This window comes from Petromyzon marinus, chromosome 37 (assembly GCF_048934315.1).
Source record: "Petromyzon marinus isolate PM22_M1 ecotype Great Lakes invasive population chromosome 37, UKy_Petmar_22M1.pri1.0, whole genome shotgun sequence".
Classification (NCBI taxonomy): Eukaryota; Metazoa; Chordata; class Hyperoartia; order Petromyzontiformes; family Petromyzontidae; genus Petromyzon; species Petromyzon marinus.
Genome location: NC_133703.1, coordinates 20,159,416 through 20,172,955, shown reverse-complemented (window position 1 = coordinate 20,172,955; position 13,540 = coordinate 20,159,416). Strand labels below are relative to the sequence as shown.

The 13,540-nt window shown below is 47.4% G+C and overlaps 1 protein-coding gene across 2 annotated transcripts; it reads right to left on the bottom strand.

Annotated features, from left to right (window-relative positions):
* Positions 1–2,918: 2,918 nt before the first annotated feature.
* Positions 2,919–11,914, bottom strand: LOC116949654 (serine/arginine-rich splicing factor 2). 2 transcript variants are annotated; one of them, XM_032967205.2, is made up of 5 exons: positions 11,688–11,914; positions 8,750–9,033; positions 8,217–8,339; positions 6,738–6,944; positions 2,919–4,384 (listed from the first exon to the last, which is right to left on the bottom strand). In XM_032967205.2, the coding sequence occupies exons 1-5, from the start codon at positions 11,736–11,738 to the stop codon at positions 4,354–4,356; spliced, it is 696 nt and encodes a 231-aa protein (XP_032823096.1). In that variant the 5' UTR covers positions 11,739–11,914; the 3' UTR covers positions 2,919–4,353. The 2 variants fall into 2 exon arrangements, with proteins under 2 accessions (XP_032823096.1, XP_032823097.1); XM_032967206.2 differs by having other exon boundaries at positions 6,777–6,944.
* Between the last annotated feature and the right edge of the window lie 1,626 nt (positions 11,915–13,540).

The following is a 13,540-nucleotide window of genomic DNA, read 5'->3' as shown; positions in this document are numbered from 1 at the left end:
TCATGTCTGTTTTTTTTCTATCTTGCTTTTAAACACAAGCACGCCAAGGCATTCTGCTTCAAGATGCCACATTTTTTAAATATAGCCTTATAAATGACACACGCGCACGCGCGCGAGTCCATGCAAAGGCCGCCCAGAGTAAAGGGGAAAGGAAGAGCAAAATTCCCCCAATGCCCTCCATCTGTGTGACCTCGCACAAAAATTTTGACCCCACAACGCGAGGCATTTGGTGCTCAACTCCCAGTTTTTGTCCAGCCCTGCAGGTCCACTTGGTGGAAATTCCACATTCCCATGGCGAGGGGGTGGCGAGTCTATCCAGAGGACAACACACCGCGGTCAACTTCACCACAAAAAAGTGATACCTATTTTATCGACCCCCCCCCCCTCCCACCGCAGGGATGATCGGCCGAGACCACCGTCCATGGCCAGGATTTAAACTTAAACTCGCGACCTAGCCGAGCCACGGCTGACGAATTCTAATCAATAAATGGCATCGAATTTCGTCTGAAGGAATCGGGATATTAGGTTTAAGGGTAGTGTTCGGAGGGAAGTGGGGGCCTTCCAACCTGGCCATTGTGCCCCCCTGGGGGTCTACGGGAAACTCTGGGCGGCCCTGGTTCATGCATGGCACGAGTTCACCGTTTATTTGTTCCGATTAAGCGTGAACGTGGGTGCCATAGGAGGATACAATGCTTTACGTTATCTGCGGTATAAACTCGACACGCATTGCACGCGTTCAACGGCGTTCACAATGTAAAACTGTTGCGATGTTTCGTTAGTTGCAAAACGCCCCTCGGATTCATCACCACCACGCATATACACACTTAAGTTATTTAAACGTGCAGGAATATTGAATAAAGTATTTATATCTTTTGGACGCATGTGTACTCGTTAACTGTTTTTTTTACACAAAGCCCCCCGAAAAACGGTGCCACACACTGCCAGCGAGATCCCGTATCAACGTCCTTTACGCAACCTTCAGGTTAAGAGGCGCTTCACATCGCCAAGATCATCGAGGAATTTAGTAATCTCCTGGACGTATGTTGAACTCCTTTCGCATCGTACATAGCCAACCGTGGCTAATCGGAGGTGCCAGTGATGTAAATTCCTGTCAAACGCGAGCCTATCCGTGAGAACCCACTTGTGTCGTTGAATTGCTCAGAGTGGTGCTTATTTTATTGATACCGGAGGGATGCTAGCCTAAGTCAATACCCCACCCCCTCCCGCGCAATCACTTCCAAAAGGGCACAGGCTAAGATGTATCCCTGCCCCGTGGTGGAGACGAGATTTAAGCAGACATCTGACTTGCAAGTTCCAGTGTGCCATGACACCGGGAAAGGCACAGAGTAATATAGATCTTTCTCAAGTGACCTGGCTCTCACAAATTGAACGCTACGATGAAGCGGCGTATCATGTGGGAAAACGTACAGCAGCCAAAACTCGAAAAGGGGTGTTTTTCAATGTGGAGGAATAAACCGCAGGACCCGGAGAAAAATCCACGTGGCCCACGAGAACATGCAAACTCCAACTATACAGGTGTCAAGATAGGGATCGAACCCACCTCCTGCATACCAGCCGAGGTAGTTAACATCTCGCCACCACGGTACCCTAAAGTGCAGTGCAAGTCGCATTCTTCCCTCAACGATAGTGGAGGCCTGAAACTTTCATAAAAGCACTCGCCAACTCTTGATTTTATAATCCACGACAGGCCAAGCTTCAAGCAATGTTCGAAATTCCTGGATAAGTACAGGACTCTGTACACCGCTTTGATTTGGATTGTTGTGGACTCCCTTGAGAATTATCATTTCGAAAAAGGAGATAGCACTGAAAGTGGACAAGCCAGAGCGGAAATTGATACCGCACAAGCAAAGCACTTTATAGTTATTGTATTTATACGGCTTAAGTCAAAATTATAACCGCACTCCTTTCATAACGCTTAGCACTTAATAAACTCTGATCAACCAAAGCAAGAAAATGGCACCCGCTAAAGTTAAGCCACATTAGGTCTTACTGACAAAAGTGAAACATCTGGTATTGGCTGAAGGTCCATTTGGAGCGATTGACATTAGCGACAGGTGACAAAGCACAACCTCAATCATTTTGAACAGTGAATTCCTAGTCTATGCAGTTGATAGCAAATATGGAAATGGGATAAGTAAACTCTGGGTTCAAGCATCCATCAGTAACCCAGCTTACACTAAAGGATTTCAAAGGGATGCAACTAGTGGGGAGTGGCAGTGCAGCAGTTAACAAGCTGCACTATGAGGCCGTCTACCCGAGTTCGCTTCACATTCACGGCCAATAGCAGCGCCAATTATGTGAACCGGTCCTGTGTCGACTCCACCTTAATTACGTCCTTGGTGCAATGTGCAAACATCGCCACGAGATGCGACAAAGGTGGCAGGGCATGGTTGCAGGTCACCCTCCACCTTGTGCCGTGTCAGCGTTCGTTAAGTGCTTACTAACAGCACTTGCCAAGTCTGCTTAACACAGCGTTCACGATCAATATTATCCATAAGGGTTTTTTTTTTTGGGTTAGATCATGTAAATGCCGTTAAACCGACCACCACCCAACAGCCAATTAGGTTTGTCACGTAAACAAAATTTGGCAATTAGTTACTAGTTCAGAGTAAACCCACAAACTGTCAAGGTTGTGGGTTTACTCAAAACACTGGTGTGCCGGACTAGTAACTAAATTTGCATGTTTACTTTGACAAACCTTATTAATAGACAGGTGGCGGGTTTAACGACGTTCATATTCACGCAATAGAACAAAACCCTCTTATGGCTTTGCCAAGTCTGTTTGGGCTCGACAGGAGAATAAAACCATTGAATTTTAAGGGCGGTCTATGGTCCAACCACTGCCATCTGGTGTGCCGACTACTCCACTGCAAGCGACAGCATAAAGCAACACAAGGAACTTTTGGGTTTTTTTTTATTAATAGACCGCACAGCAATTTCAAATTGTAAGCATAATATCCAATACTACGCGAGTCATTGTCTATAACTGGAAGAAATGCCTCCGCGGTTACAGTAGATGCAATGAATGTAAAAGGCCAATTGCAGTCATTGCCAGATTAAATTAATAATAAGAGGCATTTCCAGTTGTAGAATTAAAAGCAAATGTACACATCTTTATCACAAAAATGTTGTGTAGGCAAGTGTGTAAAGTACGAATTTTTTTTTAATCCTAGAGACTAATGATAGCAGTGGTACAAGTGTTCCTCCTGCTCAAATGAGCACAGGGAAGTTAATCTCCACATTACTATGGCCAATATATCCAAAGGTCAAGTTGTTACATTTCTAGGACTGGATTAAATGTATCTCTTTTTTTTGCACCGACAAATTTGCAGGGAGATTTTTTTCCAAATTTATTTATTTTCCAGTTCTCACCTGCAAAAGAGATGTCAAGTGGCTCTCATCTGGTTAAAGTTTAGATTTTACCAACCGTAAAAAGGGATGTTGGGTCAAGCCACGCCTAGATCAGAATGAGCTTATAACTTTTAACATTGTGCTCCACTCGGCCAAATTAAAAGATGTAACAAGTCATTCCAAGTATTTAACGGTATTTTCTGAACTCGGCAATTTTCCACCACTGCATTGGCCGCTGAGCAATGGCAAACGGGAAAAAAAATTAAACAAAATAAGTGAAATGATACTTTAATTTTGAATGCACCTTCTAAAATGAGTTGCGTCATTACATTTGCATCTGGCATTTTGGCTGGGGCTGGAGAGCCGAGGAACTCCCGCAGCTGAAAACTCCTGCACAGCAACACAGCACTGCTCTCCGCCCGCATCATGTAACCCTAACCACCAACCACCACTACACAACCGCTAGTGTACTCACCGCCTGATGCACAGAAAATACAAGACAATGTGGTTAGTCTTCATTTGCAAAAAAACACAAAACTGCACACAGTCGACACAAACGTTGCAAATAAAAAAAAAACACAACCTAAAAATGTACGCGCAAGTCTACAACGCAAAAATCTTGGTTTTTTTTTGTTTTTTGTTTAAATATATACATCACGTGTACACAAGCACCACGCCAAAACTATAGCAGTGTTTGGCTGCTCGTTGGCATCGTCTCAAATTTAAATGTGCAGCATGGAAGTTGTTGTTGTTCAAAAGGGGCCCGGGACACTGCTATTGTTTGCGTCAAAATTCTCACTTACGAATAAATGCAAAAACAAAAAAACCCATTAGAAAACAACTTTCTTAAAATCCACAACTATACTTCATGAATTTAACCCTCGCAGACCACCTATGCCATTTCAGCAGTCGTAAGGAACAGCCAGACTGGCGATGATTTCCAATTTCCAATGGAGTCGTAGAATTCCAACAATTTTTTTTTTAGCTTTCGTCTTCTTTCCCAATGTCGGATCTGCAGGGTGAAAACAAACAGCACCCACAACAATTACACACACGAAAAGCCGGCATTCACAAACGCGACTGTATTAAATAATCTTCTGGTGTAGGGTGCGTGCTTAATGCGTAGTGTCACCGGCTAAAACTGAATTCCATCCCAAACTGACAGGTCTGTCCTTGCATTTGCAATGTTACGATAATTAAACAATTATCAGTCACTTCTGTACAAGCTGCAAGTGAATAACTCGGGGTTTTCTAAATGTTAACTGTGGTGGGATTCAGTTAAAGCTCCGAGTGATGTGTTCTGACAACTTGTCATGTGAGCAAGTTACCTCAATGATTGCATGCAAATGATTCTATCACTGGCAGTTAACGTTGCTTTGCACATACTACGTGTACATTTGTTGCACACGAATGTATATAACAGGTGGCTGATGTTATAAGAACGGCCACAACGTTGGGAGTCTCTGCTTGTGTTAAAGGATGGCCATGTGGAGGAGCCTCATTCTGCAGACGTGCATTTCGCAACGTCCTTCTGTCGTCGTCACCCGACTCCGTTGCAACTTACCGCAGGGCAGCGGCAACAGATTTATCCTTTGGCCCTTACCACTTTACCACCGATAATCACTTTGCCTTTTTTTCCTCCCTAATGCGCTCCAGCACCACCAACAGCCACAACAACGCCACACCACCTCAACCGCCAGCCGGCAGCTACAGCGCCACCACACCACCCAGCTACTCCGACCCCCAACAGTAACGCCGGCTCATCAGCAGGGCCGCTCTCCGGCGTCTAGCCGCACGCTTCAAAATGCAGCAGCACAGGTCAGCGTCGGGCGCGCCAAACACCACCCCCGCTCTCCCCCACCCCCTGCGCCACAACCGCCTCCGCTATAGAGATTGGCACACACCAACATCGCATTCGTGTACCGTCAAAAGGCACGCCTGTCATCAACTACGTTGCGTTACACACCAGAGTCTGGGTTCAAATGGGTCGATGACATATCTCTGGATTTAATTTGGTTATTTTTCTTTTGAGCCAGTCAATGGGATTACCAAAATGACACAAACATTTCAAGGGTGGGCCGTTTAAATGACGGATACGAATATACCCGCAGAAAAAAGGGGGGCCCAAATTTGTCGTTTGCATGTTTGTTGGCATAAGGTAGTCAAAATGGGATTTCAACAAAGCACACATTTAAACAGTTCATTTAAATTTAGGAGCGATAAAAATGTTGCAAATAAAGTTAAAACGAAATTAAGAATAATTTAGTTGGCCAGTTTGTTTAAACGGATATTTATATGTACTTTATAGCACAGTATGTAATAAAGAGCTACATCTAGAATAAAACAGGTCATCAGCATTAAGTCATGCATTTCAAGGCAAATGATCAATGCAAAACAATCAACATTAACAGTAACACAAGGCAATACTTTTGTAAATTCTTAAGACACAAACCTAAAAAGCACTTGAGTTGTGTCTGTCCACTGGGCTGTCCAACACGAGATTGAATCCTCATCAGTGAGGAAACAAAATGAGAGTAGCTTTCAGGAAACCTTTTAAGGTATTCCTGTTATGTCACTGCATTATGACAGCCATACATATCCATGCAACGTCTCTAAACACTTAAGAAATTAGGTTTCCAGCGAGTGCATATTACCTGTTCCAATACTCGAATCTGAACAGACATTGATAAAGAAAATAGAAAAGCTGACCAAATACACAAAGCCACATGAAGAGATGCACGCTGGAAAATCAATAAAGATGGAATTGACCCGAGGAAAAGTAAACACTTAATACTGGCTTTTGATGAAGGTTTGTGCAGGACACATGGCTGGAAGCGATTATAGATCTGTGAGGAATAGAAGCCAAAGTAGGGAACAATGCCACAAAGGACAGCCACCATGGACAGAGTGATGAGATGAGCTGATGTGCAGGACTGAAATAAGACTAAATCACGAGACGTGGGAGAAAACAGCAATGGCGGTAAGGGCTGTCATTGAGCAGTTGACAATAAAAATTTACATTTTTATAAAGGTACAATTCATCCATCCAGGGACCTCAGTGAACGACAACAGATGCCAGTGTGCAACCAGCACTTTCAAACTTGTGATGGCTATGCTCGGACCAGACTACAGATATCGTCAGTATATTACTGCAGCTGCAGCAGAGTAAACATGCCCCCCCCCCCCAATGGCTATGAACCCGAGTTAGATTCCGGTGCCAATTTTCCTTTTAGATTGCGTCTTCCGTTAGCGCGCATTAAGCAACCCGAAATATATAAATTAACCCGCACTTTGAATAATATACAATGTCTTAGGACGCACCCAGCTAACCACGAACGTGCGCACCCCCGCCACCACCCACTCACTTGTTGCCGTTCTCCCCGTGATTGCGTGGTGATGCAGACCTGCGTGGGGATTTGGATCCCGATCGCGAACGCTGCTTAGACTTGGAGCGCGAGCGGGTCTTGGACTTAGACTTGGAGCGAGACTTGGAGGGGGATTTGGACGTACGCTTGCGGTGCTGCTTGGCGGGGCTTCGGGAGCGGCTCTTCGAGTCCGACTTGGACCGCGACCTGTGGGGGCAGCGCCGTTGAAAACAAGAGGGCAAAGCGGTGCCAAAGTTAACTAAAAAAAACGATTTTAACAGGAAAGGCCCACTGAGCTATGAAGCCTTTTTTAAGAAGTGACCTGGCAACAAATGATGAATCAACGAAGTGAAAATTTTGGGAGCCAAATACTCTTAAACCGAGCGTGCCAACTTATTAGCATGGCAAAAATGCCTGTAGTACGAAATAAATACAATTAGAGGGACCATTTTGAAATGGTGGGCCTCATTTTAGTCGTGGCCCAAATGAAGACAAGTCACAGAGAATACGTATCCCACACCGCTCGCCTGAGGTAATTGATTCGATCCCAAACCTGACATCTGTATATTTGGAGTTTGCATGTTTTCCCAGTGGTCACGTGGATTTCCTCCGGGTCTCCAGTTTTTCCCTCAACGTTTATAATCAACATGCGTTTTAGAGTGTTTGGCTGCTATACATTTGCACATGAGCCACTTTGTTGAGCTATCACTCGTGTGGCCAGGTCGCTTCTGAAAAAAACTATATAAATGTACCTCAGTGGGCCTTCTTCGGTGATAAAATAAAAAAAGAGTTTAGTTTTATATTCTTTGGGTCTTTCGGTAAAGTCACGTTGATAGGTTCAAATGAATAAAAATAAGAGAAACAAAAAACTACGACGTTTCGATCGCAACACAAGCGGCTGGAATTCCTCTGGTACACCATCTCCATTTTTAACACTCTCCGATGCCTCATCAGTTTTTAAACCCCTCGCACAATCTTCTCCACTCATTCTACCTGCAACCGCTGGGGAGAGCCGAGGCGAGGAGCCCCGCTCAATCCACTGCTGGCCTAGACTACTACTGGCTACACCTTGCTCTATCCACTGTCGGCCAAGACTACCTCTAGTTCACCATGCCTATTTCATGCGCTATCCACTGCTGGCCTAGACGCTTGTGCCCCACCCATTCCATTCTCTACAGGATGCCCTATCCACTGCTGACCGAGATTCAAGTGCCCCGCCTACTCCGATCTAACACTTGGGCTACGCCCACTTTTAAACCTTTATAAACAGTTGCATTCGAGGCTTAAGCCCCCTTTCCTCTCCGCCTGACGACGACCGCTTTGTGTTGCGATGGAAACGTCATAGTTTTTTTGCTAATTTTATTTTTCATTCATTTAAACCTATCTACGTGACTTTACCAAAAGAATGTGAATTCCCGCGGTCACGAAAGCTTTAGGTCAAGTTTAGTTTTAGTCTCCAACATGCGTGCGCGTCCCCACCTGGAGCGGCTCTTGGAGCGTCGCCGCCTGCGGTCCTTACGGTCGCGAGAACGCGAGCGGGAGTGCGAGCGAGATCGACTCGAGCTGCGCGAATAGCTTCTACGGCGCCGTCCGCTGCTGCTGCTGCTCCACGATGGCACAGACGGAAAGGGGCGTGCACACCAAAGGCGTTTAACAATTTGCTGCGAGTAAAGCATTGCCGAAATAGTGCTGTAGAAAATGCATCCTTGTCACCATGCTTACACATCTACACTCCCTGCTTTCATCAACTCGCACTGACCAGCAGCCAATAAGCCCCCTTGGGGCGCAGACTGCGGCAGGGATATCGGTGCCACACGCTGCAGCGTCAAACTACGTTTGCAAGGGTGTCCCCCCCCCCCCCCGGCTGTGTTTTTGGAACAGGAGGACCGATTGGTTTTGATTGGGGCCCACAATAACCAAAAAAGGTTGAGATCCACTGCTCTACCTAAATGCTTTACCTCTGCCCCATTTCCACAACGCCACGATACCCAGCCAGCAAGACTCAAACTAACCTGCCGTGCGTCCGCCGCGGCGCGGCACGGCGCTGGAAGTAGGGGTCGGCGGGCCGGCTGTACCGCGCCACCTGCACGCGCAGCTCGCGCCCGTCAAGCATTTTTCCATCCATGGCGTCCATGGCGTCCTCGGCGTCGCGCTTATCGTAGAAGCGCACGAAAGCGAAGCCGCGGCTCTCGCGCGTGAAGCGGTCGCGTGGGATGTACACGTCGCCAACGTCGCCGTACTTCTCAAAGGAGCGCCGCAGCATCTCGGGCGACGTGCGGTACGTCAGGTTGTCCACCTGCAATGCACGGGACGGACGTGAGAATTGGCACCGTGCGCGCAGATGTGAACGTGGCTCGAACGTCACCGTAAAGCAAAAAGACTGAGCTAAGAAGCTCTTAAAACGGGTTTCATCAACTGCCGCGTTTCGGATTGGAGTTCGTAAGGCTCACCACTTATTATATACACGTCCGCACCTACAAACCGATTCAATGTGACTTGCCCACCACCCATAAATGAGAAAACTCAAAACCTCTAATCATGCAAGGATCAACGACGAGAGGGTTCATCAACTCGCAAGCTGAAGGCCAAACGTGACATGCAAATGTTCACGTTGTGGCTTGCCGAGAGCCGACCCCCAAGATTAAAGGGATATACGCGATAAAAGAAAAAATTAACACCGTCAATAAAATAATTAAGGTGATATGATTTCGCCAACGATATCTTTCCTAAGGCAGTGTTATTGACGAATGTATCGAGTGTCCGTTTTGCTTTTACAGCACTAACAAAACGTGTTAAACACATTCCTGCGGAGGGAGCTGGTAGGACCGTTGGGTTGCTCAGTCAATGGCCAGGGTCAACGGCGGCACCACGTGGTGTATTCCGCAAATATGCCCGACTGAGGGCGGGCACAAGCCGGCCTGAGTACGTTAAACGTTGAGTTTTATAAGGGCACCACGGGGTGACTAGCCCCTCCCCACCCCTCCCTCTCCACCCAGCCCCACCCCTCTCCACCCAGCCCCACCCCTTTAATTTTATTCGGGTGTCCGGATACACGTGGACAGACATCCACAGACATCCACAATTAATCCCCTGCCTCCCGTGAATTAATCCCGGTTGGGCTTCCAGTCCACTACGATTCCTACCAGTAATGCCCACTAGGAGCGCATTTGTTATATATCCGGGTGTCCAGATACACGTGGACAGGCAGCCACAGACACAATTAGCCCCTGCCTCCTGTGATAATCCCGGTTGGGCTTCCAGTTCACTACGTTTCCTACCAGTAATATTAAATGAGGTGAAAGAGCTAAACCAAAGATACATTTTGAGAGGTGGGGGGGGGTAGACGTGGCCACGTGAGAATCGTCCGAAGCACGCCAATTGTATTGTCGCCTTTCGTAAAATATAAACGTCAAGAAACCTGAATTACGCGCTCACTAACTTTTATATCTCACCTCGCTCTACCTCCCTGCAAGCGCTTCTGCTCCAGCAAATACATCAATAGGTGGCGGCTTTATCTAAAACTAAAAACTGTGTTTTATTCTACCAGGTAAGGCCCACGGAGATATACAACTTTCCAGAAGCGATCTGGCCACAAATAATAGCTCAACTAAGTGGCTTGTGGAAATGTATAGCAGCTAAATACGTCGTCTAAACGCATGGTTTATAAATGGAGGGGAAACCCCGAGAATCCATAGAAAAATCCACGCCACCACGGGGAGAACACGCAAACTCCAAACATACAGCTGCCGTCAGGGTCGGGATGGAACCCACGACCTCGTGTATACCAGGCGAGGTAGTTAACATCTCCTAGCCACCGCGGCACCCCATCTGCTTGTGCAGATTGGCACAGGAACTTACCCCCCCCCAGCTCTGGTTACGCTCACTTCCAAGACTCCATGCTTGAAACTTTGCTCAATCACCCTCCTTTATCCGCTTAATATTTTTTTCCCTGATCGCATAGCCTTATACCTTTTAAATATAAACTACAAAAAGTAGCCATATTCACCTATGTATACAGCGTCCTACGATGGAGTCGCGTTTGGCCACTTTGTACATCCACGCATTTATTTGCGATTCCACTCACAAGGAGACAACACAAATTATAAGCATTACTTAAAGTGTGTATGTTCAGTAGCCAACCGTGCCAATCGGAGGAAGAACTGAAGTGTATTATTTAAGGGACATTATCGATCGAAGGTACCTCATGGCAACAGAAACGCAACACGTGATTACATTCAACGTAACAGAAGAGCCCAGCAACGACTTCCCAAACAATGAAATCCAAGGCAATGTATACGCAAGTCCAGCATGACAAATCTTAAGTGACGGTCCAACCACTGCGGAACACGGTACAATATTACACATTTAAAGAATTTTTTTAAAAAAAATAACTTCGAACAAATCGGATTTAAATTCACATTAACGTATATATTACAACTGCACACACCACGTGCTCCAGTTGTTACGCCACACTTACCCGAGGAAGATTCCAGCTAAGAAATTCAACATTTATAGGTCGTCAATCGCCAACTCATCATCAAATACTATAAATCCAATGCTGGCGCTCTAGGCCTCTAAATCGCCGCCAACCTCTTACGATCCGGCGATACAGATAATGCAAATTGAACAATTAGAAAATAAAAAAATACATTTAACCTCGGGCATCTTTGTCCAGTGTTTGGTGGACTGCGAAACGCAACGCCGTTTAAATAATGAAAAATGTTTAACGGATTCGGACGCGTTCCTTCGACTCCTGAAGATCACATTTAAACACACAGGTTTTACTTTCAATTCACGTACGACGGCGTAATAACTTACAACCAACCACTGTGCCCTCAATATAATATTTCAGCGGATAACATTTAAAGAAAACGCGTAACGTTACACAATCCTTAACTTCAACACGAGGATAGGCTTAGGCCCGATTAGTAGGCCGCTATTACGCCGTACCTTAAGCGTGTGCATTCCGTCCACATCTGGCGGTGGGCGTCCGTAGCTCATGGTCAGCTCTTGACTGATGACTCTTGCCGAGGATGAACGAGTGAAGTTTTTAACTTTTAAGTCAAACTTTTGATTTCAATCTTCCTGTCTCTGTGCGGAGCGCATTTGAGGAGCGTCCAAGATGCGCCGCTTACTGCCACAAAATGGCGCTTGGCGACGAAACAATATGGCGGTTAGGTCACGTGACACGCCCCCCACCCCTCCCACCATCCTCCACCACGCCCCCACCCCTCCCACTCTCCTCCACCACGCCCCTCACCCCTCCCACCCTCCTCCACCACGCCCCCCACCCCTCCCACCCTCCTCCACCACGCCCCCCACCCCTCCCACCCTCCCACCCTCCTCCACCACGCCCCCCACCCCTCCCACCCTCCTCCACCACGCCCCCCACCCCTCCCACCCTCCTCCACCACGCCCCCCACCCCTCCCATCCTCCTCCACCACGCCCCCCACCCCTCCCACCCTCCTCCACCACGCCCCCCCCACCCCTCCCACCCTCCTCCACCACGCCCCCCACCCCTCCCACCCTTCTCCACCACGCCCCCCACCCCTCCCACCCTCCTCCACCACGCTCCTCCCTAAACACCCCCCCACGCTCCCCCCGATACTCCCCCCACAGCCCCCCCCCCCAAACTCCCCCCGACACTACCCCCACACCCCACCTACACTCCCCCCCACACCTCCCCCCCTACACTCCCCCCCACACTCCCCCCAACACCTCCACCCCAGACTCCCCCCCCCACAGCCCCCACTACACTCCCCCCACACCCCCCCACACTCCCCCCTTACACTCCCCCCCACAGCCCCCCCCCCCAAACTCCCCCCGACACTACCCCCACACCCCACCTACACTCCCCCCCAGACTCCCCCCCACACTCCCCCCCTACACTCCCCCCACACTCCCCCCCATACTCCCCCCCACACTCCCCCCCAGACTCCCCCCCCCACACCGCCCCCTTCACCTCATGGGCCATGGCCGGCCAATTAAACAAATAAGGTTTGATTCTTTGGTTTGTTTGTATTGAACAACTCAACATTGTGGCCAAATTAGTTTAATTTTACAACATTTGTTTTACAACTCGCCTTTTGCCCGTCCAAGGACGGGTGTATTGCAGTAAATGTGAAACTTGCAAGCGAAAATCAGACCGCGAATTGATATATTCATTGCATCAATTCGTGTGCAATTTGTAAGGCCGCGGTGACACAGACGTATTAAATTTAAAGGGTTAAAATCCCTTGTTCATCACGACGTCCTTTTTACTTTGATGTCTCAACAACAGCGTCACGGAGATCACGTGACGTGAGGGTTCTGCCTTTGTAGTGAGGGTTGTCAGTTGACGCCGAGGAGGGGGGAGGAGGCGCCTCGCTCCCCCCCACCATGTGGAGTGACGTCAGCCGCTAATTAATTTGGAGGACGCCGCCTATTCTTTGGGTCTTTCGGTAAAGTCACGAAGATAGGTTCAAAGAAAATAACAAAAACTACGACGTTTAGATCGAGGCCATAGCCATGGAGTCAACATTGGGGGGGACCAAATCTTCCAGGGTGTCTGGGGGTTCCAACCCAGAAAAAATATAAAAATTAGAAAACGAATTTCCTGCCTAAAATATAAAAAAATTCACTAACACATGGGATGGACTTTTTATTACTTTTTTTACAATAATGTCTAATAGTGTATTGTATTACATTGCTCTGTTTTTACTTTTTTACCATTAATTTTCTTGTTTCATTGTATGCAATGGCAGAGATTAGGGATTAATAAAGTACAAGCATAACCACAATCATATAAACAGAAATCTATGCA